Consider the following 27,773-nt stretch of genomic DNA (forward strand, 5'->3'; position numbering starts at 1 on the left):
ATGTTTGCTTAGGGTAACAGCTGTGAGTTCACAATGGTAGTGTTTCACATTGACTAATGTCACACTTAAATGATTCTCACAGGCAGCTGCAAATAAAGCCTGTTATCTCGGTCACTAGAGACAAGTGCTCTAACAATAAATTGTTTGAGTAGATGATTAAGTAATAATGAAAGAAAGATAAATAATAGGATGTTACCTTACCTGACAAACGATTGTTGCTTATGTTGAGTCTTTGTAACATCTTAAAGTCAGACATGTCTGTAAGTTGCATCAGACTGAAAATAGGACATTGGTACATCAGTATATCAGTACTTTTTACACATGAAAACAGCTCAATTACCTTTGAAATCCAAGTACTCCCCTTTATGATGAAAAGCTGTTTAACTTGAAGCAAATTTGTATGTCAACATTCTCATTTTTGGCAATAAACGCACTTGAATGATCATTGCTGTCATTAGACATAAGGACAAACCTATCATATGTCTGCTGAGAGTCATATATTATGAATTGAAATGAAATTTGTAGTTATTTTGAGAGAAAAATAGATGTACTTTTTTGAGTTTGCCTTTATAATGTACAGAAATTAAAACAGCAAAACTTGTTTCGACAAAAATACCAGCAGCTTTTCAGGTTAAAAACATTTTAAGACTAAAACTACTCTGCATTGAACAAGAGCATTCATTCATTTGCTGATATTTGACCAGAGAATTGCTATTGACAATAGAACTCATTAGGGATGGGTTTCCTTTATTATTAGTAAAGCTAGTTACTACCTCGTCAAAACACTTAAAAAAAATCACAAATTTACAATTACTTCAGGCACTCTACTTCATATAATAACCATCTAATAAGGTTATTATCCACAAAGACTTGAATGAATAGACTGAACAATAATACTGAATTGTACCATGAGCAAGAAGGATATCACCCTTTGTAAAATCAAGTTATCAATTTAGAGCCTTTCATGCCAAGTTATAAATGGTTGCCATCAACTTTAAAGCAGTATTGAACAGCTGCAACATTAAGGTGTAGCTGGTATGGAAGCACCAATGTCTTTGAATGGGAAATCCTACAAAAGGTAGTGGGTTCGAACCAGTACATCATGGGTAAGGCCCTCCCAACCATTGAGCACTCGACATGAAACGCTGTTGTAGGAAAGTAGCATCCATCATCAGAGATCCCCTACACCCAGGCATGCTTCTTCTCACTGCTGCCATCAGGTAGAAGGTACATGAGCCTCAGGACATGCATCACCAGGTTCAAGAATAGTGATTACCACACAACCATCAGGCTCTTGAACAAAAAGAGATAACTACACTCACTAGCCCATGAATTGAGATAGTCCCATAACCAGTGATCTCACTTTAAGGATTCTTTTATCTTGTTATCTCACATTCTCGTTATTTATTGGTATTTGCATTTGCACAATTTGTTATTTTCTGCACTCTGGTCAATCTTTCACTGATCCTGCTATAGTTACTCTCCTACAGATTTGCTGAATATGCCTGTGGGAAAATGAATCTGAGGATTGTATACAGTGACATATGTGTAGCTCGACAATAAATTTACTTTTGAACTTTTTGATGTATACATGGTAAAATTGAAATCAATGGAAATCAGTGTGTTAAATTCTTATTGGCTAAAGATATGCATTGTATAACTGAATATAGATATAGTTTTTTGGAAGCTCATATCTCATCTCCACAACATGAATACAGAAGTTCCTCAGGACAGTGCTTGATCATTGACCTGGCTATTATTATGCCAGAACTGAGAATACTCTGTGATGACAGCTTATCATCCTATTCCATTTGTGACTCCTAAAGTGGCAAGGTAGTTCATACCTTAATGCACCAGCGCTCCTATTTGCCTGCCAAACTGGAGCTCAAGAAGTACTCAAGAAGCAGGGTAACAACCACTTGACTGGCAGCCCAACTCTCTCACCTCCATTAGTACACAGACATGAAATTTTTAAGCTCTCTACGATGAGTCACTTAGGATTATTAAACAGCACTTCTCAAACCCATAACCTTTACTTGTGAAATCTTCAATGACATACACCAGATATGAAAATTAATCACTATTCTATTATTGTTTCTAGATCACAATCCTGGATCTACCTCTGTTACAATGCTAGTTGGTGGCTCAGCATCATCTTCTCAAAGATAATTATGGGGAGCAAGGACATAGCAGACCAATTGAATAATTACTTTGGTTCTGTCTTCACTAAGGAGGACATAAATAATCTTCCAGAAATAGTAGGGGACAGGGGGTCCAGTGAGATGGAGGAACTGAGGGAAATACATGTTAGTACGGAAATGGTGTTAGGTAAATTGAAGGGATTGAAGGCAGATAAATCCCCAGGGCCAGATGGTCTGCATCCCAGAGTGCTTAAGGAAGTAGCCCAAGAAATAGTGGATGCATTAGTGATAATTTTCAAAACTCTTTAGATTCTGGACTAGTTCCTGAGGATTGGAGGGTGGCTAACGTAACCCCACTTTTTAAAAGAGGAGGGAGAGAGATATCGAGGAATTATAGACCGGTTAGCCTAACATCGGTGGTGGGGAAACTGCTAGAGTCAGTTATCAAAGATGTGATAACAGCACATTTGGAAAGCGGTGAAATCATCGGACAAAGTCAGCATGGATTTGTGAAAGGAAAATCATGTCTGACGAATCTCATAGAATTTTTTGAGGATGTAACTAGTAGAATGGATAGGGGAGAACCAGTGGATGTGGTATATTTAGACTTTCAAAAGGCTTTTGACAAGGTCCCACACAGGAGATTAGTGTGCAAACTTAAAGCACACGGTATTGGGGGTAAGGTATTGATGTAGATAGAGAATTGGTTGGCAGACAGGAAGCAAAGAGTGGGAATAAACGGGACCTTTTCAGAATGGCCGGCAGTGACTAGTGGGGTACCACAAGGCTCAGTGCTGGGACCCCAGTTGTTTACAATATATATTAATGACTTGGATGAGTGAATTAGATGCAGCATCTCCAAGTTTGCGGATGACACGAAGCTGGGCGGCAGTGTTAGCTGTGAGGAGGATGCTAAGAGGATGCAGGGTGATTTGGATAGGTTGGGTGAGTGGGCAAATTCATGGCAGATGCAATTTAATGTGGATAAATGTGAAGTTATCCACTTTGGTGGCAAAGACAGGAAAACAGATTATTATCTGAATGGTGGCCGATTAGGAAAAGGGGAGGTGCAACGAGACCTGGGTGTCATTATACACCAGTCATTGAAAGTGGGCATGCAGGTACAGCAGGCGGTGAAAAAGGCGAATGGTATGCTGGCATTTATAGCAAGAGGATTCGTGTACAGGAGCAGGGAGGTACTACTGCAGTTGTACAGGGCCTTGGTGAGACCACCCCTGGAGTATTGTGTGCAGTTTTGGTCCCCTAATCTGAGGAAAGACATCCTTGCCATAGAGGGAGTACAAGGAAGGTTCACCAGATTGATTCCTGGGATGGCAGGACTTTCATATGATGAAAGACTGGATGAATTAGGCTTATACTAGTTGGAATTTAGAAGATTGAGGGGGGATCTGATTGAAACCTATAAAATCCTAAAGGGATTGGACAGGCTAGATGCAGGAAGATTGTTCTTGATGTTGGGGAAGTCCAGAACGAGGGGTCACAGTTTGAGGATAAAGGGGAAGCCTTTTAGGACCGAGATTAGGAAAAACTTCTTCACACAGAGAGTGGTGAATCTGTGGAATTCTCTGCCACAGGAAACAGTTGAGGCCAGTTCGTTGGCTATATTTAAGAGGGAGTTAGATATGGCCCTTGTGGCTAAAGGGATTAGGGGGTATGGAGGGAAGGCTGGTGCAGGGTTCTGAGTTGGATGATCAGCCATGATCATACTGAATGGCGGTGCAGGCTCGAAGGGCCGAATGGCCTACTCCTGCACCTATTTTCTATGTTTCTATGTAATTATGTCTGACAAGTAAAAAACTGGTCTATTTAGTGATGTCCAGATGAAATTAAAAAAAACATTATTACTGCAAATTCCTTCTGCAGTTTCACTGGTTAAAGGCAATAAATTTTAAAACTGACTATCCTAGGCACTTTTCTGCATCATAGCCTTAGAATCAGAGTAAATACAAATATTTTCTAACAACTTTAACAATTCCTAACATTGGGACTCAATTACCGGACCTGGAGACAATCTACACTTTTCATGCATAAAGAGCACTAATAACATCATTAGAGACCAATCCCATCCTGGACACCACCTGTTCGATCTCCTGCCATCTGGCAGGAGATACAGAAGCATTTTAGCCAAGACAGCAAGGTAGAGAAACTGCTTCTTCCTGAGGGCTGTTTTGCAGCTGAATAATGCTACACCTTGGCTTGCCAATGGACTTTGAGTGTTATGGACTATCAAAGTCATTTGTTACATGTAAATATGGGATTTTAAAAAAAAATAAGCTGTGCCATATCATTGTAAATATCTGTTTTGCATGGACTGGAGTACACCTGCAAAATCACTGTCTTGGCCAATGACAATAAAGTTCTATTCTATTTTATTGTAACTCTTTATACTGTGACCTATGCACAAAACCCTTGATAAAGAACCTTACATTGCAAGTGAAAAATAAGATGCAAAGCTTGCCCTGTTACCTTCTCCCTTCCCATCAGCAAGGATCCCAAACATTTTTCCAGGTTATATACAGCAATGTATGTGCATTTCTTTAAACTTAAGATTCTGTATCTGCTGTTCACACTATTTCCTCTACAATGTCAAGTCAAGTCAAGTCACTTTTTATTGCCATTTCGACCATAACTGCTGGTACAGTACACAATAAAATCGAGGCAACGTTTTTCAGGACCATGCTGCTACATGAAACAATACAAAAACTACACTGAAGTATGTAAAAACAACACAAAAATGTGGAAACCAAATGCAGATTGCACTTGTCTTCTAATTATCATCCCCCTTATTTATCAGATTCAAGAATCTGTGACTTCTTGTGTCTCCACTTACACCTTGCAGCCTGTGTCAACATCCACCTTCCCTTATTTTTTCCTCTCTTCTTCCCAACAGCCTGTCTCCCAATTCCCCCCTTCCTCCTTGTTGCCCAGTTCCATACGCCCATCAACCTGCCCACCTGATTCCACCTATCACCTTCAAGCCCTGCCTCACTCCTTGTTCTAATCTCTTTATGCTGGCCTACGCTCTCAGTTCTGTAATAGGGTCTTCTCAAGAAACATTAACCATTCTTTTGCCTCCACAGATGCTATCTGACTTGCAGAGTTCCTCCAGCAGTTTGGATTTTTTAGCTCAAGATCACAACATCCACAGTTTCATTTCTCTGCATGTTACTTGATTGCTTTGTACAATACCTCCCTATATTACCAGTTGTAACCCTGAACTTCTAGTTGCCTGTTTTCGATTCCCACTTCACCACAATCTCTGTCCACCCAACATTCTATTCCAATCAGGTTTAGCATAAATTGAAACAGTTCTACGTTTTCTGGTTAAGTATTTAATATCCTCTGGCCTCAACACAATTTTACATAATAGTCATATCTGTCATTTTCTATTTTTCTTTCAAATTATTTCAATACTCAGAACATTTATTTTAAAAATTCTGCTCTCCCTGCTTTGTTTTTTATGCCCTCAGAACCAATCTTCAGTTGCCTCATTGCAGCATTATGTCTGCTTTCACCTCCTACAATGCTCCCTCCATGGTTTTTTCCTACACTTGCTTCTTTCACTGCATCTTAAAATGTTAGACTGCAACACATAGGAGCAGAATTAGGCCATTCGATCATGACAGATTTATTTTTCCCTCTCAATCTCATTCTCCTGTCTTCTCCCTGCAACCCTTGACACCCTAACTATTCAAGAGCATAACAACCTCTGCTTTATATATACCCAGTGACTTGGCCTCCACAGTCATCTGTGGCAATGAATTCCACATATTCACTACCCTCTGGCTAAAGGAGCTCTCCCTCATCCCAGTTCTAAATGGATGTCCCTCCATTCTGAGGCTGTGCCCTGTGGGCCTAGATGCCCCCACTATTGGAACCATGCTCTCCATATCTACTCTATCCAGGCCTTTCAATACTTGCAGGTTTCATGAGTTCCACCCTCATCCTTCTAAACTTCAGGAAGTAGAGGCCAAGAGCTCCTCATACATTAATCCTTTCATCTCCAGGATCATTCTTGTAAAGCTCCTCTGGACCCTCTCCAATGCCAGCACACATTCCCTGAGATATGTGGCCCAAAATGCAGTCTGATCAATGCCACCAAAGCCTCAGCATTATATTCCTGTTTTTATATTCTAGTCCTCTCATTCCAAATGCTAACATTGCATTTGCCTTCTTTACTACCAATTCAACCTGCAAGTTAACCTTCAGGGAATCCTACATTAGGACTCCCAAATCAATTTGTGCCTTAAATTTCTAATTCTCTCCTGTTAGAAAATTGTCTATGCCTTCATTTCTTCTACCAAAATACATAGAACCATAGAACCATAGAAACTACAGCACAGAACAGGCCTTTTGGCCCTTCTTGGCTGTGCCGAACCATTTTCTGCCTAGTCCCACTGACATGCACACGGACCATATCCCTCCATACACCTCCCATCCATGTATCTGTCCAATTTATTCTTAAATGTTAAAAAAGAACCCGCATTTACCACCTCATCTGGCAGCTCATTCCATACTCCCACCACTCTCTGTGTGAAGAAGCCCCCCCTAATGTTTCCTTTAAACTTTTCCCCCCTCACCCTTAACCCATGTCCTCTGGTTTTTTTCTCCCCTTGCCTCAGTGGAAAAAGCCTGCTTGCATTCACTCTATCTATACCCATCATAATTTTATATACCTCTATCAAATCTCCCCTCATTCTTCTACGCTCCAGGGAATAAAGTCCTAACCTATTCAACCTTTCTTTGTAACTGAGTTTCTCAAGTCCCGGCAACATCCTTGTAAACCTTCTCTGCACTCTTTCAACCTTATTTATATCCTTTCTGTAATTTGGTGACCAAAACTGAACACAATACTCCAGATTCGGCCTCACCAATGCCTTATACAACCTCATCATAACATTCCAGCTCTTATACTCAATACTTCGATTAATAAAGGCCAATGTACCAAAAGCTCTCTTTACAACCCTATCTACCTGTGACGCCACTTTTAGGGAATTTTGTATCTGTATTCCCAGATCCCTCTGTTCTACTGCACTCCTCAGTGCCTTACCATTAACCCTGTATGTTCTACCTTGGTTTGTCCTTCCAACGTGCAATACCTCACACTTGTCTGTATTAAACTCCATCTGCCATTTTTCAGCCCATTTTTCCAGCTGGTCCAAGTCCCTCTGCAGGCTCTGAAAACCTTCCTCACTGTCTACTACACCTCCAGTCTTTGTATCATCAGCAAATTTGCTGATCCAATTTACCACATTATCATCCAGATCATTGATATAGATGACAAATAACAATGGACCCAGCAATGATCCCTGTGGCACACCACTCGTCACAGGCCTCCACTCGGAGAAGCAATTCTCTACTACCACTCTTTGGCTTCTTCCATTGAGCCAATGTCTAATCCAATTTACCACCTCTCCATGTATACCTAGCGACTGAATTTTCCTAACTAACCTCCCATGTGGGACCTTGTCAAAGGCCTTACTGAAGTCCACGTAGACAATATCCACTGCCTTCCCTTCATCCACTTTCCTGGTAACCTCCTCGAAAAACTCCAATAGATTGGTCAATCATGACCTACCACGCACAAAGCCATGTTGACTCTCCCTAATAAGTCCCTGCCTATCCAAATGCTTGTAGATTCTGTCTCTTAGTACTCCCTCCAATAACTTACCTACTACCGACGTTAAACTTACTGGCCTATAATTTCCCGGATTACTTTTTGATCCTTTTTTAAACAACGGAACAACATGAGCCACTCTCCAATCCTCTGGCACCTCACCTGTAGACAGCGACATTTTGAATATTTCAGCCAGGGCCCCTGCAATTTCAACACTAGTCTCCTTCAAGGTCCGAGGGAACACCCTGTCAGGTCCCGGGGATTTATCCACTTTAATTTTCCTCAAGACAGCAAGGACCTCCTCCTTTTCGATCTGTACAGTTTCCATGATCTCACTACCTGTTGCCCTTAATTCCATAGACTTCATGCCAGTTTCCTTAGTAAATACTGACGGAAAAAACCTATTTAAGATCTCCCCCACTTCCTTTGGTTCCGCACTTAGCCGACCACTCTGATCTTCGAGAGGACCAGTTTTATCCCTTACAATCCTTTTGTTCTTAATATATCTGTAAAAGCTCTTTGGATTATCCTTCACTTTGACTGCCAAGGCAACCTCATGTCTTCTTTTAGCCCTCCTGATTTCTTTCTTAAGTATTTTCTTGTACTTCTTATACTCCTCAAGCACCTTATTTACTCCCTGCTTCCTATACATGTCATACAACTCCCTCTTCTTCTTTATCAGAGTTGCAATATCCCTTGAGAACCAAGGTTCCTTATTCCTATTCACTTTGCCTTTAATCCTGACAGGAACATACAAATTTTGCACTCTCAAAATTTCCCCTTTGAAGGCTTCCCACCTACCGATCACATCCTTGCCAGAGAACAACCTGTCCCAATCCACGCTTTTTAGATCCTTTCTCATTTCTTCAAATTTGGCCTTCTTCCAGTTAAGAACCTCAACCCTAGGACCAGATCTATCCTTGTCCATGATCAAGTTGAAACTAATGGTGTTATGATCACTGGAACCAAAGTGCTCCCCTACACAGACTTCTGTCACTTGTCCTAATTCGTTTCCTAACAGGAGATCCAATATTGCATCCCCTCCAGTTGGTCCCATACATGACCACAAACATCCACATATTAGACCATAAGACACAGGACCAGAATTAGGCCATTCAGCCCATCGAGTCTGTTCCACCATTCCATCACGGCTGATCCCAGATCCTACTCAACCACATACACCTGCCTTCCTGCCATATCCTGACCGATCAGGAAACTGTCAACTTCCGCCTTAACTATACCCACAGACTTGGCCTCCACCACAGTCTGTGGCAGAGGTTTCCATAGAACTCCACCACCCAGGCCATACCCTCTTTGGGGCTCTCTGACAGTGGTGTCTGAAGAGAGGATGCTGTCCAAATTGCATGCCATCTTGGACAATGTTTCCCATCCACTACATAATGTATTGGTTGGGCACAGGAGTACATTCAGCCAGAGACTCATTCCACTTGGATGTAACACTGAGCGTCGTAGGAAGTCATTCCTGCCTGTGGCCATCAAACTTTACAACTCCTCCCTTAGAGGGTCAGACACCGCGAGCCAATAGGCTGGTCCTGGACTTACTTCCTGGCATAATTTACATATTACTATTTAATTATTTATGGTTTTATATTGCTATATTTATACTCTATTCTTGGTTGGTGCAACTGTAACGAAAACCAATTTCCCTCGGGATCAATAACGTATGACTATGACCCACCCAATCTAAGATTGCCCTTCCCCAAGTAGGCTCAAGCACAAGCTGCTCTAAAAAGCCATGCAATAGACATTCAAAAAATTCCCTCTCTTGCGATCTGACAGCAACCTGATTTTCCCAATCCCCTTGCATTTTGAAGTCCCTCATTACAATTGTGTCATTATCCTTACCTGCTCCCATACCTTTTCCTGCTCCGTTTGCAATCTCAACCCTACATCTTGGCTGCTATTAAGAGGCCTATATATGATTGCCATGACGTTTATTTTCACCCTTGCAATATTCCATCTGCCATTTCTTTGCCCATTCTCTCAAACTGTCCAAGTCATTTTGCAGATTCCTTGCTTCCTCAACATTATCTGCTCCCCTTCCTACAATGTATCATCTGCAACTTTGCCACAAGACTATCAATTCTGTAAACCAAAACATCAACACACAATGTGAAAAGTAGCAGATTCAACATCTAGACCTGAGAAACACCACTAGTCACCAGGCCCCCTTTATTCCCACTCTTTGCCTTCTTTCAGTCAGCCAATCTTCTATCTATCCTCTTGTGTAACCAATGCTATATATGGCACCTTGTCAAAAGCCTTCTGGTAATCCAAGTAAATTTCAACCGCTGAATCTCCTTTGTCTATCCTGCTTGCTACATCAAAGAATTCCAACAAATTTGTCAAGCATGATCTCCGCTTAAGGAAACCATGCTGACTTTAGCTTACTTTGTAGGTCTTTGCTTTATATATTTTAAAATTCTAAATAATTATCACACCTCCATTGAAAAAAAATGAATTCAAATTTTCTACGGTAATTACAGAAACAAAACTTTTTGCAGTGTTACATATACATACCTAAATTACTTTAGCAAACTGTTGATATGTAGTTTTATTTAAAACATTTAAATGGAATTCTTTCATTCTATCAAATACAGACTACAATGCTCTTTAGCCCCCTCTTCTGGCTGAATTATGCTTTCACTTCACAGACTTGCTCTATTTCATTTTATTAACTGGCTGATGTGATTTTGTTAATTATCAAGTTTATTTAAATATAGCACAAGAATCCTGAAATAGGAAGTCATTTACATAATTTGCACAAAATGTATTTATATATAAAATGATAATATTTTACAAAAGCAAATATCACAGATGGTGGAAATCCAACGGAAACGGGACATGTTGGAGATTCTCAACAAGTCAAGTTTACTGATCATTCATCTGAAGTGTGCTGATTATTTCTAGTATTGTTTGTTTTTATGATTTAATTTTGTTCAAGAACCAAAAGTAATGGTTATGAAAATCAGAGACATTTCACTGGATTCATTCAGACTTGGATGAAGTAAAAATCAGAAGAGCTATTTGTAACAACGTTATTACAAACAATACATTTGTACAACTTGAAAAAAGATAAAATATACTTTGTTCAGAAGCAACTGTAAAATTAAATTTTCTTAGTCAAATATGTACCATTTGCAGTGGACCCAATAGTAGTGATTCTTATTCATTATAATTATTTTGAAAAACATTAACAGAAAGACAACACTGCTGTGAATATTTCCAATTCTTTTTCGGGAGCTGTTACTTCAAGCCACTACAAACATGAAAATTTTCACACAACTAATTCAAGTAAACTGAGGATATTTAGTAATTCATATGTTTCCTTTCCCATCAAGATACAGTTTCAAATAGAAATTATATTCAGTTTGTGAAATTCATGAAATCAATGCTTTCAAGCACATCAAAATACATTTTATCAAAAAAGTGAGAGACAGCATTTTTCTTTAGAAAATACACTGTAGTTTGAATCTGATACTCAAAGCATAAAACACTTTCTTTCACCATCTAGAAGTGAAAATAGAATGTTTTATGAAATGGTGATATTTTTCGGGGAATAAAGGCATTCTCTCTCCTGAGATACAAGGTCTAGTATAATGAAGTAAGTATAAAATTAAAGACCTGTTCCTGGTCCAAAAAGCTTAAGGTAGACATAAATCTTGAAATAGTAAAAAAAGTAAAGATTTTAAACTAGAATCCTATTTTAAATAATAGAAATTCTGAAGTAAAATATTGATAACACTCCTGAATGTGATTAGGATCAATTTAATATTACAGGACTAGTTTGTGGAGCCATGAAGATTAGTACTATCAGATTAAATTTTCAATTAGTATCACTGAACATTAAAATAGATCTAATGCATCTGCAAAAGCTGATTTTCAAGACAGCACTCTGGCATTCATTATAATAGGCCAAATATTCCAACATGAAGATAGTTTGTGAATATTTTGGATAAGCCAGCAGTTTGCATTCCAAACCACATTGTTTTAATGTTAATACAATGTAGATTCTTTAAAATTTAAAGGATCAGAGGGAATTCTTTAAAACAATTTAAAAGTATCTCCTTTTTGAAGATTTAATAACATCTCTCCGATTATCATAGGGTTGTCTTTTGCTAGGGTCTCTAACTGTGCTATAAATATTCAGACAGAAACTTGGACAGCTAGTCTGAGTCAAGTTACTTTCTTGAATTTGGGCAACTAAAAGTCAACTTACCACTAATTAGCTCTGTATCTTTCTCCATGGTCTTCTTAGTTCTTATCAAATTTGTACTGTATTTGATGCAGAACTTGCCTTCAGTATTCTGCCTGTACTAAGCACCCAATTTCTTTTAACAACTGTTTTAATTTAATATCAGAAAGGAGCTTGGTTGCTGAAAATTTAATTATAATCAGCCTAAAAAGCCAGTCCTCTTCAAGTGAAGCTGTTTCTAAATTTCGAGTGATGTAAGAATGCCAGGTACTGGATCACTTGATTGCTGTTTAATCATAACAGCAAGTAGAAAATTATTCACAATATCACTAAAGAGTAGAAGAACATTTCTCAGATGAAGGTCATGTGGACTACAGAGTGAGTCTTTATGAATGTGCTGCAAAGTGATGTATTGTTGAATCTGAACTTTCAACTAGATGTGTTGAAACTGATCTTAAGGCAAAAGGCAATTGGGTGCTGCACTTGAAATCAGCCTTTATTCCTTGGCAGTAAGTTCCACACACATTTTTATTAATGACTACATCAAAGAATTTTATTTTTACTTTAGCTGTCACCTTGTCAAGTCAAAAATGATCATAAAGTAGATTATGAATATCATACTGATAAATTGGAGAGGCAATTGCCCCAAAGGAGGGAGAAGGGAGAATAAATTTGTTCCTTCTAAGGTGATTGTCATTGCTTCATTAATTTATACAGTATGCTCCAGTTTATATCTAACACTTGACTTTGAGAAGAGGTCGTCAGCCCTGATCTATAACAGTGTTCCTAAACATGAGACGTCTTTACTGCTGAGGAAATTCCAAGCTTGAGACTTTGTTCTTAAAGATACAATATTAATTTCAGATTGCAGAGAGAACTAGAATGGCAATGATGAAAATATATCAGGTAATGGAGAATACTTAGAACATAATACATGTTTGGCACAGCTTTGTGGGCCGAAGGGCCTGTATTGTGCTGTAGGTTTTCTATGTTTCTAACAAGACTAGGCAGCTTGGTTCTTCAAGCTTATTCCAAAATTTTATAAGTTTATTACTCATTTACTTCAACTCCACCATCCCATTTTATCCAATTAACTGAAATGCTATCACAGGTAGAAAGGGTCATAAAGAAAGCTTTTGGCACATTGGCCTTCATAAATCAAAGTACTCCATACAGAAGATGGGACGTTCTGTTGAAAATGCATAACATCTTGGTGAGGCCTAATTTGGGGTATTGCGTGCATTTTTGACCATCGACCTACAGGGAAGATGTAAATAAGGTTGAAAAAGTACAGAGAAATTTTACAAGGATGTTGCCGAGTCTGGAGGACCTGAGTTATAAGGAAAAATTGAATAAGATAGGATGGTAAACTCTTCTTGGGCTTCCAGCCAGGTACAGGTATCGATTATAACCAATGTTTCGATGATGAATTCTGCCATCTTCTTTAGCGATGATGCCTGGGCATGTCTAGTCTGGTGGTATTTATACCCCTGTATTCCGTCCCTCCTGACTGGTCAGTCCTCATCCAATCAGGTTTTCACTCTCCCACTTTGTTTGTAATTGAATTCCAGTTCTTACTTGATGCAACACCTTCAGCTTATTAATATTCTTTTTTTCTCATTTTATTTCAATGGCTTCCTTTAACAGCCAGTCCGAAAGCTATTGGCGTGGCACAATAGTTTTGTGCTGTCAAAGTCAATCCTATGGCCATTGGACATTAGGTTAGAACTTTATTCCTTGGAAGGTAGAAGATTGACAGGAGATTTGACAGAGGTATACAAAATTATGAGGGGTACAGATTAGATAGAGTAAATGCAAGCAGGCTTTTTCCACTGAGGTTGAGTGGGTCTACAACCAGAGGTGATGGGTTAAGGGGGAAAGGTGAGAAATTCAAGTGGAGCAAGCGAAAGTTGAGAGGGTGTGGAACAAGCTGTCAGCAAAGTGGTTCATGTGAGCTTAATTTCAACGCTTGGACAAAGTTTGGATAGGACATGGATGGTAGGGGTACAGAGGGCTGTGGTGCAAGTGCAGGTTGATGAGAGTAGGCAGTTTCTATGGTTTGGCATGGACTAGATGGGCCAAAGGGCCTGCTTCTGTGCTGTACTTTTCTATGACTCTATACAGTCCTTGTTCCCTTTGGAATCCAAAAAAAAACTTAAACAACAAGTTGCATTTACAAATAGCCATTATGTTAATGACTATGCAAGGTCATTTTCAGGAGTATGTCCAAGTAAAATTGTCACAAAATTTGATACTGCGTTTTAAAAGAAAGATCAATATAGACAATCCAAATTCTTAATCGAGGATTGTCAATGTTCAACTCTATATTAAATTTGTGGCTCTAGTTCTAGGTTTCCAAATTCCCAGGGGAAAAAAATCATGAACCTAGCATTTACTCAGCAAACAGCTTAAAAATATTGTACTGTAAATATTGTAAACTTTATTGAGATTACTCTCATGCTTTTGAAAATGAAGTAAATGACAATAAATATGTATGGCAGAAATATACCATTTAAGGACCACAAGATGGTATTGATGTAGGTAGACACATTGCAACAGTTATACTTCAAGTTTATTCTCAGGTATTTTATTAAAGAATTTTACTTCACTGGAGTAATGAATTTTTTTTTATCTCAGACATAGATGTCTAGACCCTGTTCCCCCACCCCACTTCCATCTGGCCAAAGTCAATATCTTCCTTGCATCCAACCATTAGAACCATTAGAACTTTGTACATTTCAACAAGAGCACTTTTATTTCCTTATATTACTGTCCTGCCACCCTAGTAATCAATCTAGTGAACAACCTCTCCAGCAAGAATTTATGTTAAGCTCTAGTTGATGGGTTTGAGGAAGACAAACAAAAAATTGACAACATATTAAATAATGCTAAATAACACAGTAATCTTGAAATGCGCATCCCGATACCTGCTTAAGTGCTTGCGAAAGTACTGGACATACTAAGCACTGTATACAAAAGCAGGCAGGTCAATCCAATCAGAACTGTGAAAATACTGGTTAGATCATCTCCAGTGCTTTCTGAAAGACTGATGTAAATCTCACACAAGAGGAATCAATATTTAGGTGATTAAAATAATGTGTTTACTTTTTCATTTTGTCTTTTTTATGCTACAGTAGGTAATTAAAATAGAAATTTGATCCTGTGTTATTTCTTCAATATATTATTTCAAATTATATGTTGCTTTTTGATCTGCACTTTCCCTCCCAATAAATGCTCCCAATTAGTTTTGAAACCAAGTGAGCTATCTTTCATAAATGATAACCACAGAATCAAGAATATGCACATTAAATGAAATGTTCCTGCAACATATGAATGAACCAAGCATAAAATGCAAATATAACTATACTTATCAAATATTTAAAAGACACGAGCTATATTTAAAGTTACCGTTATTCAACAAACTGTCGTACTGTTACTGTTAATTGACAAATTGATTAGGACCATTTATTGGGAGGGAAAGTGCTAATCAAAAAGCAACATGCCATTTGAAACAGATGGCGAGGTGGAAATACGTCTCTACCAGAGGAGGTACAAGGCACACCTTCCCACCGCCAGCCTGCAGGTCACCATTCCATGGAGCAGGACGTGGATGGTCGTATGAGCAGCTGGAACATATCATAAGCCCTGGTAATGCGACCACTGACATCAGACAGTCAATCTCTGAAGAATATTATTAATGACTGGGGTTACCCATCTTGAAAAGATACTGCCCATAAGAAGGCAATGACAAGCCATATCATTTGATGTGGCACATAATGATGGTGATGATGATGTCATTCTAGATCTTACCTGTTCTGAGAAACTGAGAGATGTTGAAGCATTGGCAGCCAGTAATCGGACAGCTCCTTTAGAGTGGAGATACTATTGTCATCCAAATACAGGTCACGCAGTAACACATGATTTCCAAATCTCGGTAACTGTAGAAAAATTAAAGATATTCTGGAAACTATTGCCTGTTCATTTTCAACATGAAATGGACCTGTGGTGATCATACTGTTGTTAAGTACACTTTATGTTGAACTAATATCTCTGCTTTATTTGATTAATTATTTTCCTCACTGATTACAAACCACTTTATTAAAAAAATTCCAACTTTTGTGACAAAGGTTGAACAGCCTTCACTGAAAGGTATAGACAATACAGTGGATTTCCTGCAAAAGTGAAATATATTGTAAAATTTGTTGTTGTTATTCAGGAAAAGTGATAGTCAATCATGTACAAGATAGTTCCCAAAACACAATGGCAAAAATTTAACCGTTATTTCAATGATATTGAAAAAATTATCATCTATAAATACACCTGCAAATATGACTTCCACTGTGTACAATTTTTATTTCATATTTTAGTATCTATAATATTTCGATTTTGAATTAACCTGTATGAATTCTAAGTCTTAACCAAAAGATAACATCTCCCCCAGTATTCCACTGAGATCATCTGCACAATTATCTGTAGTGGGATTTAAACTAACATCTCTGGATTGAAGGGTAAAAAGTGCTACCATGGGAAACAAGCTCATGCCTTAAAATTGCAAAGGCCAGTACACCCAGTTTACAAAATATTCTTCTGAACTGAAACATTCTGCATCAATGCTTAGCTACATAACAGTTAGAATTTTCTATGAGTAACTATAATTCCCCAGATACCATGATTTCACTTTCCATTTGCAGACCTATTTTTCTCTAGTTCTGAAGAATTGTCCTTAACCTGAAATATTGTCTCTTTTTTTAAGTTCTAGAAAAAAATTAAAAATATGCAACCTGCTGGATCACCTGCTGAATGCTTCCACCATTTTATATTTTTATTAAGCTTTGCAAATCTATTCAGCAAATACCAGTCTGATCCACAGGGATGAATCCTTGTATGGTAGCAGTAGCAAGCTTTGTTATAAATGACATCAATTCCTTGGTGGTGAGATGAAAAAACTGTCGACAAAAAGCTGACAGAATTTCTTACAACCAGCTAGCCCATTCCCTCTGCCTTAGATGATTGAGAAACATGTATAGTTTTTGACAAGTTTAACAATATTTTTAACATTAAAGAAACCTCCAAATGGTTCAAGTGATTAAAATTAATTCTTAACAACAATTCCAGACACTGAACTAAGTTCAATTGATGCACAAGGGTGAAAGCTCAGATTTCCAACACCTGCAGATTTGTTCTTGCAAGTTAATTAAAATGTGTCTCTGTCCTTGTTATTGCCCCTCTCAATTCAAATGAATGGATATGGCATTCCTCCTCATAGAACTCATACCCAGGAAGCATGATTTGGGGGCACATACATGGGGAACTGCCTCTGTGTCCCTGCAGAATGCAGATTTTTCATCCAGAATTTCATATCCATTACATCTGCTGCTAACTGGCAAATTGCTGGAAGTGTAATTTAATGCTGATGCAGGAACAGAAACAGCATACTAGCATTTGAACAACAGGCCAATAACTGTGTAGTGCCTAACGGAATCAGATTAAAGGCTCATATAAGGATTGAGAAGAAAGAAAGAATGTGTGAACTATTTGTCAAATTAGTACCAGAAGAAATGAAGGGGAAGATAGAAGAACAGAAAAAGAAATAAAAAATAATATAAATTTTTGAAATCATAATGTATACTTTTATGAGTTTCCCCATTTCTGATGGCTTAATTTACAATGATAGAGCAGATGACTGGCAACAATTAACACTTAGTTCATGCTTAAAAGGACACTACAAATGAAATGGAAACGGCCCAGTTTTCTGTCCCTCACTGAATTAGTATTGACTGTGTTAAAATAGCATCATCAATCTGTCATTGCATTGAAATAGTGAGGTAGACAGCCCCATGCCAATTGTGAAATTAACAGCAGAGCAGCACAAAACAACTTTTGTACTTCTGTTTTTAATAGTAGTTGTCCCAAACTTGAAGTTGCTGTGCAATGAGTGCTATTACACTTATTTACATTGGCAGCACATTAGGTGGTGTCAATGTCTTAATTGAACAGAATTGCATCAAATTCATTGACATAAATTTAAGGCATTCAACTTAATTAATACTTAATATATTCTATGCATTTGTGTCATGAGAGTTTCTAAAAAAAACAACTGCATATATTTCTGGCAAAATATGTCTGGGACTGAATGAAAACACACAATTAAGTGGAAAAAAATGCCATTAAATGCAAACCTTGGAGGGGTTTCAAGGTAGTAGTCTCATTCCAGGAATCTGATGACAATAATATATATCATTTGAGCTTTGCTTTGACTATTTATTGCAACATCCAGATCTTTTGATCACATTACTTATGGTCGCTCCTAGCTATCCATCAGTCACCTAATCCCAGTACAAAGAGGATGCAAGACTCCCCATTGCAATATCGCAACCCTTATTCTAAATTGCTTTACTTTCATTCTGTTAACAATCAACTTCACATTTATTACTTTACCTCAGAGAGGTTGTTGCTTTGTAATTTCAGAGTTTGAAGAAGTCCACAGTTATCAATACCTTTAATACTGCTGAGATGATTAAAGGAGCAATCAAAGTAAAGAAGAGTTGGAGTTTCACTTAAACCTTTGGTGCTTATCAATTGATTATGATCTACAACCAGCCTCTGGAGTTTCTTAAGAGATTCCAGACCACCTGGAAAATAACAAATAACAAATATATGAATACAGTACTGATTATTCCAATACACATTCTACTGTTGATTTTCACAAGCCCTTACTCCCTGCATTTGTATTTAACACTTTCTAAGCTTTCACCATGTAAAAATAAAAAAAGGTTTCTTCTGTTCCATTATGATATGCACAGTGCTCTTAAACTAACTTAATGTGAACTCAAGAACATTTTGGAAAAGCTCGGTCTTTGTGCAAATAGCGCTCACAAGTATCCAGCACTGTATGGGATTTCCTGTATTGAAGGGGAAACTTGCTTGGTCATTTGATTTGCATATACACTAGGATCCAAATTTTGTCAAACAGAAAACAAAGAAGCAGGAGCTTGGGGTGCAGGGCCAGGAGACAGTAGGTCAGTCTTCAGCGACGTAACCATTCTGCTTCTGATAGGCTGAGAAGTTCAATACCATATTGTGAATAGGTAGTACACAGAACATTGGCTGCAATCCAAAGTAGGAAAATCTTGGTTTCTTCATTATTACAGCTACAAATATTCAGAGCTTCAGCCTGGGGCATTTCTTTGACTGCTTGCCTGCACTTCTAATTCTTGCTGCTCATACGCTCACAATCATATTGCCATCACCAACCTCAGCAAATCTGGAGATCTCCCATCGACTTCCACCAAACTCATAGTTCACTTATCCTACGCTGCTTGTTTTTACCTCCTACCCAAGGTCCACAAACTTGACTGTCCAGTTAGGCCCGTTGTCTCTGCCTGCTCCTGCCCCACTGAACTTGGGTCCACATACCTCAAACTCCATTCTATTCCCCTTGGTTTAATCTCTTCCCACCTATACCTGCAACAGCTCACATGCTCTCAATCTCCTCTACAACTTTCAATTACCAGGCCCTGACTGCCTCATTTTCACCAAAGGTGTTCAATCCCTTTACACTCCTATTCCCCCATAAAGAAGGCCTTAAAGCTCTCATCTTTGACAAAAATCCCAACCAGTTCCCCCCCACCACCACCCTCCTCCATCTGGCAGAACTGGTCCTCACATTCAATAGTTTCTCTTGCAGCTCCTTCCACCCTCTCCAAAACTCAAAAAGTAACCATGAACACCTGTATGAGCCCCAGCTATGCCTGCCTTTTTGTTTGCTATGTGGAACAGTCCATGTTCCAAGACTTCCCTGGTAATAATTCCCAACTCTTTCACCCTACAGTGATGACTGCATTGGTGCTGCTTCATGCACCCATGCTGAGCTCGTCAATTTGATCAACTTTGCCTCCAACTTGCACCCTGCCCTTAAATTCACTTGACTCATTTCTGATACCTCTCTCCCCTTTTTCAATCTCTCTGACTCTATCTCTGGAGACAAGCTGTCTACCGACATCTTTTAAGAACCGACCGATTCCCATAGTTGTTTTGACTATACCTCTTCCCACCCTGTCTCTTGTAAAAACGCTATTCCCTTTTCTCAGTTCCTTCGTCTCCACTGTATCTGTTCCTTCCCAAAGCATCAGAGACATCCTCCTCCTTCAAAGAATGGGGTTTCTTTTCCTCCATCATTGATGCTGTCATTACCAGTATCTCCTCCATTTCCTGGACAATGGAACTCACCCTATCTTCATTAACAGGGATAGAGTTCCCCTTGTTCTCACCTACCACCAATGTTCCCTCTAATTTTTAGTAGTCAGTGTGCACAAAAATCTTATGTTGTGCAAATATTTTTCCTGTGACAAAAGTATGTGTGCACTGAATGCACACATGGGACAGTTTATGTAGGTTTACAGAATATTTGATATAAAACTGCACAGAATAACAACAAAAGTCACACACAAAAAAAATGCTGCTGAATACAGCAGGCCAGGCAGCATCTATTGGAAGAGGTACAGTCGATGTTTCAGGCCAAGACCCTTCGTCAGGACTAACTGAAAGAAGAGCTACTAAGAGATTTGAAAGTGGGAGGGGGAGATGAGAAATGATAGGAGAAGACAGGAGGGGGAGGGATGGAGCCAAGAGCTGGAAAGTTGATTGGCAAAAGGGATACGAGGCTGGAGAAGGGAGAGGATCATGGGACGGGCAGCCTAGGGAGAAAGAAAGGTGGGGGGAGCCCAGAGGATGGGCAAGGAGTTATAGTGAGTGGGACAGAGGGAGAAAAAAGAGAGAGAAAAAAGGGGAATGAAAAAAAATAATAATAATAAGTAAATAAGGGATGGGGTACGGAGGGGAGGAGGGGTATTAACGGAAGTTAGAGAAGTCAATGTTCATGCCATCAGGTTGGAGATATTTAATTTTTTATCATATTTAAGTCATTCAGTTATCTTTTACTCTCTCCTGTCTTTGGCATTTACCCATTCTTTGTAAACTCTATTTCGACTCATAGAACTTCCATCCAATTGATAGCTTTTGATTCTCATTAACATATCCAAATAACATTCACCTAAACAGTTTCTCAGCTTATTTTTGAGTTGATTCGATAGGCTAAAACCTCGCTCACAGTCGCACTAGACGCAAGAAAAGTTCCCCCAATGTCCATCAACTGTGTAAGGTCCCAAAACTGTTCATTTTGAAGTACAAATGCCACCATTTGAGCAAAGTTTGAAATCGGTTTGGATTTAATTTTTTCTTGCACGGAAAATTTGAAATCATTAAGCTATCTAACTATTACAATATTTTCAGCTAGAAAATCATGATATTTTAGACATAAGGCATTAACTTGTTCATCGCCTAATGTGAAGTTACAATCTGCAAACGCGAAGAAGTCAAAAGCTGACCATTCTTGTACCTCCACTTGATTTCCTCTGGGTTTGATCATTCTCACTCTCGCTCATCTGCACTCAACCGTAACATGCATAGCACTCCTGTAACGGGTAATGATGGGTTCTATTGCCTGAGCATTTGTACACCATCCAAATGCGATTTACTTGCCAAATGACACTTCAAAAAGTCAAGTTTCCAAATATCATCCCACTTCTTTCCACCAGCAAATTCTCCAGCAACTTTCGCATCACAATACAAACAGATAACTCCAGTTTCTGAATCATACATAGATATTTCTCGTAGCTGAACATTCATGACCTCATGAGCTTTCCGTGTAACAGTTTCTATTATTTTGTTATGCCATTCAACTTTAAACAAATTTGCAGTTCTTTTGCGCTTCACGCCCTTCGCTTCTTTTGAATTCAACATAGTGAATCAATATTTTTTCTAATAAAAACTTAGTAAGCTATCTACAGGATTTGAAACAGATCTTTGTAAACCTTACGATATGAACACTGTCCGCCAAACATGGCTGCTGCCATGATGCAGCTGTACAAACCGGAACAGGATAGGTGAGGTGACGTAAATTAGTGACGTGCATTGTGGTATTTGAAAAACAGACTAACTAGTTAACAGAAACAGTTAGCTAAAAGATTATTTTCAATAAGTATAATTATTAACTACTACATTATTTTAGGTAACTAACCTTTTGTGCGCACATTAATTTCCTTTGTGCACTGGTTGAAAAACGTGTGTGCGCGCGTACAGCTTAGAGGGAACTATGCCTACCACCCAATCAGCCTCCACATCCAACATATCATTCTACTTAACTTCCGCTATCTTCAACAGGATTCTACCAGTAAATACGTCTTTACATTCCCCAACCCTCGCCCATACCCCACTCTTCACTTTCTACAGGGATCGCTGTCACTGTGATTCTATTGTCTATTTATCCTTCCCCACTAATCTCCCTCCTGGCACATATCTCTGCATGCAAGAGAAAAGATACACCTGCCCACTCACCTCCTCCGTCACCTCCATTCAGGGCCCCAAACAGTCTTTCCAAGTGATGCGACACTTCACCTACGAATCTGTTGGGGTCGTCTACTATATCCACTGCTCCCGATGCAGCTTCCTCTACATTGGGGAGGCCAAACTTACAGAGCCTATAAATAGTATTCAACCCCCTGGAAAGTTTTCATGTTTTATTGTTTTAAATCATAGTGGATTTAATTTGGCTTTTTTTGACGCAATCAACAGAAAAAGACTCTTTCATGTCAAAGTGAAAACAGATATCTACAAAGTGATCTAAATTAATTACAAATATAAAATGCAAAATAATTGATTGCATAAGTATTCACCCCCTTCAAGTCAGTATTTAGTAGATGCACCTTTGGCAGCAATTACAGCCTTGAGTCTGTGTGGATAGGTCTCTATCAGCTTTGCACATCTGGACACTGCAATTTTTCCCCATTCTTCTTTACAAAACTGCTCAAGCTCTGTCAGATTGCATGAGGATCATGAGTGAACTGCCCTTTTCAAGTCCAGCCACAAATTCTCAATTGCATTGAAGTCTGGACTCCAACTTGGCCATTCCAGGCCATTAACTTTGTTGTTTTTAAGCCATTCCTGTGTAGCTTTGGTTTTATGCTTCCGGTGATTGTCTTGCTGGAAAAGAAATCTTCTCCCAAGTTGCAATTCTCTTGCAAACTGCATCACGTTTTCTTCCAGTATTTCCCTGTATTTTCCTGCATTTAGTTTACCCACTACCTTCGCAAGCCTTCCACGACCTGCTACAGAGAAATATCCCCACAGCATGATACAGCTATCACCACGCTTCACAGTAGTGATGGCGTGTTTTTGATGATGAGCTGTGTTTGGCTTATGCCAAACATAGCATTTAGCCTGATGGCCAAAAAGCTCAATTTTGGTTTCATCAGACCATAGAATCTTAGAACCTTCTTCCAGCTGACTTCAGAATCTTCCACGTGTCTTCTGGCAAACTCTAGCTGAGGTTTTGTATGAGTTTTGTTTTGCAACAGAGGCTTTCTCTTTGCCGCTCTCCCATAAAGCTGTGACTGTTGAAGCACCCAGGCAACAGTTGTTGTATGCGGAGTCTCTCCCATCTCAGCCACTGAAGCTTGTAACTCCTCTAGAATTGTCATTGGTCTCTTGGTGGCCTCCCTCACTAGTCCACTTCTTTCATGGTCACTCAGTTTTCTTGAGGATGGCCAGCTCTAGGTAGATTCACAGTTGGGCCATATTCTTTCCATTTCTTGATGATTAACTAAAGTGTACTCCAAGGGATATTCAGTGACTTGGAAACTTTCTTGCATCCATTTTCTGACATGTGTTTTTCAATAACCTTTCTCAGAGATGCTTGGAGTGTTCTCTCTTCATTGTGTAGTTTTTTGCTGGAATACCAGCAGTTGGACCTTCCAGATACAGGTTTATTTTTACTACAATCAATTGAAACACCTTGACTGCACACAAGTCTCCAAAAAGATTGCCATTTAACTAATTATGTAACTTCCAAAACCAATTGGCTGCACCAGTGATAATTTGGTGTGTAATTTTAAAGGTGAGTGAATAGTTAAGCAATCAATTATTTTGTGTTTTATATTTGTAATTAATTTAAATTACTTTGTAGAGATCTGCTTTCACTTTGATATGCAAGAGTCTTTTTCTGTTGATCATTGATCAAAAAGCCAAATTAAATCACGGTGATTCAATACTGGAAAACAATAATATGAAAACTTCCAAAGGGGTTGAATATTTTTTACAGACAATATAAATTAGCACCTCTGCTCCATCAACCAAAACCAGAATTTCCCAGTGGCCATTTTAATTCCTATCCCCATTCACTTTCTGACACGCTAGTCCATGGCCTCGTTTTCTGCCACGAGGTCACTCTCAGGGTGAAGAAGCTCATTTTCTGTCTAAGTAGCCTCCAAACTGATGGCATGAATATTGAATGCTCCTTTGAGTTTTTTTCCCACTCCCTCTTCTCTCTTCTTCTATTTCCTACTCTGGCCTCTTACCTCTTCTCCTCACTTGCTTGTCACATCCCCCAGTGCCCTTCCTTCTTCCCTTTCTCCCATAGTCCACTCTCCATTCCTATCAGATTCGTTCTTCTCCAGTCATTTACATGTCCCACCTACCTGGCTTCACCTATCACCTTCGAGCTTGTCACCTTTTTAAATCTGGTATCTTCCCCCTTCCTTTACAGTCCTGAAGAAGGGTCTCAGCCTGATACAGCAACTGTTTATTTATTTTCGTAGATTCTGTCTTTCCTGCTGAGTTCCTCCAGCATTTTCTGTGTGTTGCTCTGGATTTCCAGCATCCGCAGACTTTCTTGTGTTTACTTATTACTTTATGCCCTGTCCTCTGATGTTCAGGTTAGGTCACCTGGGATATCAGGGCCTCATGCAGTGCCGGGTCTGACTGTAGGTCATAATCCAGGGCACTAAGGTCTTAAACCAGGTTAGGGGCATGGAAGAGAAGGTTGGGTAATGAGCACAGATCAGGTAGATCCCAGGAGAGAGGGCAGGTCAAACGGTGGCTATAAATTTACTTGCATCTCATAGGACCTAGACAGGTCTCCTAGCATTCAGCAATTCAGATGCACCAATTCACTGTTAATGCTGCCTGGATCGCCAGCGACTGCACCACCACATTACATCATGTGGGGCAGGTGAGCCAGGACATCGATCGAACATTACACCTGGACACCTCCATCTCTCCAAATAACTTCTTATAAGACCATAAGATACAGGAGCAGAATTAGGCCATTTGGCCCATCAAGTCTATCCTGCCATTTCATCATGGCTGATCTATTTTTCCTCTCAGCCCCAATATCCTGCCTTTTCCCAGCATCCATTCATGCACTGACCATTAAAGAATCTATCAACCACTACCTTAAATATACCCAATGACTTGGCCTCCACGGCTGCTTGTGGCAAAGAACTGTACAGATTTGCCACTCTCTTGCTAAAGAAATTCCTCCTCACCTCTGTTCTAAAGGGACACCCTTCCATTCTGTATCACCTGATCTTAGACTCTCTCATCATAGGAAACATCCTCTCCACATCCACCCTATCAAGACCTTTCACCATTAGATAGGCTTTAATGAGGTCACCCTTCATTCTTCTGAATTCTACTGAATTCGGGCTCAAAGCCATCAAACACTGTTCATATGAGAAGCCGTTCAAGCTTGGAATCATTTTCGTGAACTTCCTTTGAACCCTCTCCAGTTTCAGCACATCCCTTCTAAGATAAGGGACCCAAAATTGTTCACAATATTCCATGTGAGGCCTAACAAGTGCTTTATAAAGCCTCAACATTACATCCTTGCTTTTATATTCTAGTCCTCTTGAAATGATTGCTAACATTGAGAGGGGAAGAGAAGATAGCGGCGCGATGCAGCGCCATGTGACCACTCCGAAATGATATCATATTTGTTAAGTAGGGGCCGTGCACAATCCTGATTTGATGGAGACAGACGTGAGAAGCACGAAGGAACATCTGGAAAAACTTCTGAAATGCCTGCTTCACTGCCGCTGTTACTCTGCAATCGAGAATCTCTGGAGGGGAAGGCCCCAGATCCTCCGCTTTGCCTATTGCCGGGGCCGGGGTCGAAGCGCTTGGCAGAGATGGTGCTCGGTGTCAGAGGGATGGTCGGAGGCTCGAAGTTTTCCGACGGATTCAAGAGTCAGCTGTGGTTGGGTGCTTCCAGGGTGTTGTATCGGCAAGTTTGCGGCACTAGAAGCTCACGGCAGGGAGAGTTTCTCCCTTCTACCGTCTGCATGAGATGATGGGACTTTCAAGAGACTTTGAGACTTTTATTTTTACCGTGCCCATGCTCTGTTCTTTATCAAATTACGGTATTGCTTTGCACTGTTGTAACTATATGTTATAATTATGTAGTTTTTGTCAGTTTTTTTAGTCTTGGTTTATCTTGTGTTTCTGTGATATCATTCTGGAGGAACATTGTATCATTTCTTAATGCATGCATTACTAAATGACAATAAAAGAGGACTGCGTGTCCTCATAATCTAAAAAATCTAACATTGCACCACAGCCTCTGGTGGAGATGATGGCCAACAGGTATTCAGAAGATCAAAGCAAAGGGAACACATATGTGACTGGATAAAATCCTCAACAAGCCCCATTAACAACCTGTCCCTACTTCTTGAGATGCAATGTTGGTAGCCTAGCTCACCAAGATTAACATACTGGAAAGACAAGCAGAGTAACTAATCCAGAAGGTGCACTGGTAAAACAATTTAATCAAGTGAAAAACACTTTCCAAGTAAACCCAAAAGTTTGCAGCTATCACTTGCCCACCTATCCGAGTGATGTTATTGTGCGATAATTCAAGGATGCGTAGGCTGCTGCATTTCTCCAGACCATGCAGAGAGGTGATCTGATTATTACTGAGCAGAAGAACACAGAGATCCTCCAACTCAAGGCCATGGATATTCTTGATGTTATTTTTCTATGTAGACAAAAAAAGAATTTGGATATGATTTAAAATTGTACATTTATGTTTGTCATAATAACTGCATATTTTATGAGTAGTTTACTGTTATTGCTTTAGAGGGGTAGATAATGATCAATGTAGTATTAATTCACAGGAATTTTGGTGAGAATATGGTCTTTTTGCTCCTCAACAAATCAGAAGGCATTCAGAAATTTGGATGTCCTATTCATTTGAGCCCTAAATAAGTCAGCAGACTTTTGTTTAACCATCTGCCTTTAGGAAGGGGATTGCACTACAATTAAATTTAAAGACTTGAGTACCTTAGAGACTAGTAGTACCTAACAATTTTCCTTGATATGATTGCCATTTAAGTGATGTTTGCTTTATAATTATTCTTACAAATCAGTGCATTTAAAACTAGCAGCAAAAACATTGTCTCTACTTCCCATAGTGCATGATTTGATTTTGAATAAACTTGATTGAAATAACGTGCTTCTTACAACACATTGTTGTTATCGGAGATGTCATGTAACATATTACAGGTGGTCAAACAAGGAGGAGGTGGTTTATATCTGCACAGTCCTTTCTCTACAATTCAGGAGGTAGCCTTGAGAAAAAATCAGCCACTGCCAAAATGATGCAACAATTAAAACCACTGTCCCTTTAAAACCAAGATAGATAAACTAGAAGAATGCTTTTGTTTTAAACAGGAATATCCCAAGGTAAATTACAAGCTAATTAACGAAGGATGAGAAAACAATGGTCTAAAATTCTTGTAAATACCCAGTATCATCTTTGGTTATAAAAGCAGATTAAAAGAAATAATCCAAAAATATTATACAGAAGATTTGATAGAAGTATACAATATTATGAGGGGTATAGATAGGGTAAATGCAGGCAGGCTTTTTCCACTGAAGTTGGGTG

At 39.1% G+C, this 27,773-nt stretch overlaps 1 protein-coding gene across 4 annotated transcripts in view; it reads right to left on the reverse strand.

Annotated features, from left to right (window-relative positions):
* The window catches only part of lrriq1 (leucine-rich repeats and IQ motif containing 1), a 172,877-nt gene that overhangs the window by 105,713 nt on the left and 39,391 nt on the right, over positions 1 to 27,773 (reverse strand). For all 4 annotated transcript variants that reach the window (XM_072267486.1, XM_072267485.1, XM_072267488.1 and 1 more), the window contains 4 exons: positions 26,714 to 26,864; positions 18,434 to 18,627; positions 15,806 to 15,933; positions 202 to 275 (listed from right to left, as the gene is read on the reverse strand). In XM_072267486.1, the coding sequence (XP_072123587.1) occupies positions 202 to 275; positions 15,806 to 15,933; positions 18,434 to 18,627; positions 26,714 to 26,864 (547 nt within the window). The remainder of the gene's footprint in view (positions 1 to 201; positions 276 to 15,805; positions 15,934 to 18,433; positions 18,628 to 26,713; positions 26,865 to 27,773) is intronic.

This window comes from Mobula birostris, chromosome 9 (assembly GCF_030028105.1).
Source record: "Mobula birostris isolate sMobBir1 chromosome 9, sMobBir1.hap1, whole genome shotgun sequence".
Lineage (NCBI taxonomy): Eukaryota > Metazoa > Chordata > Chondrichthyes > Myliobatiformes > Myliobatidae > Mobula > Mobula birostris.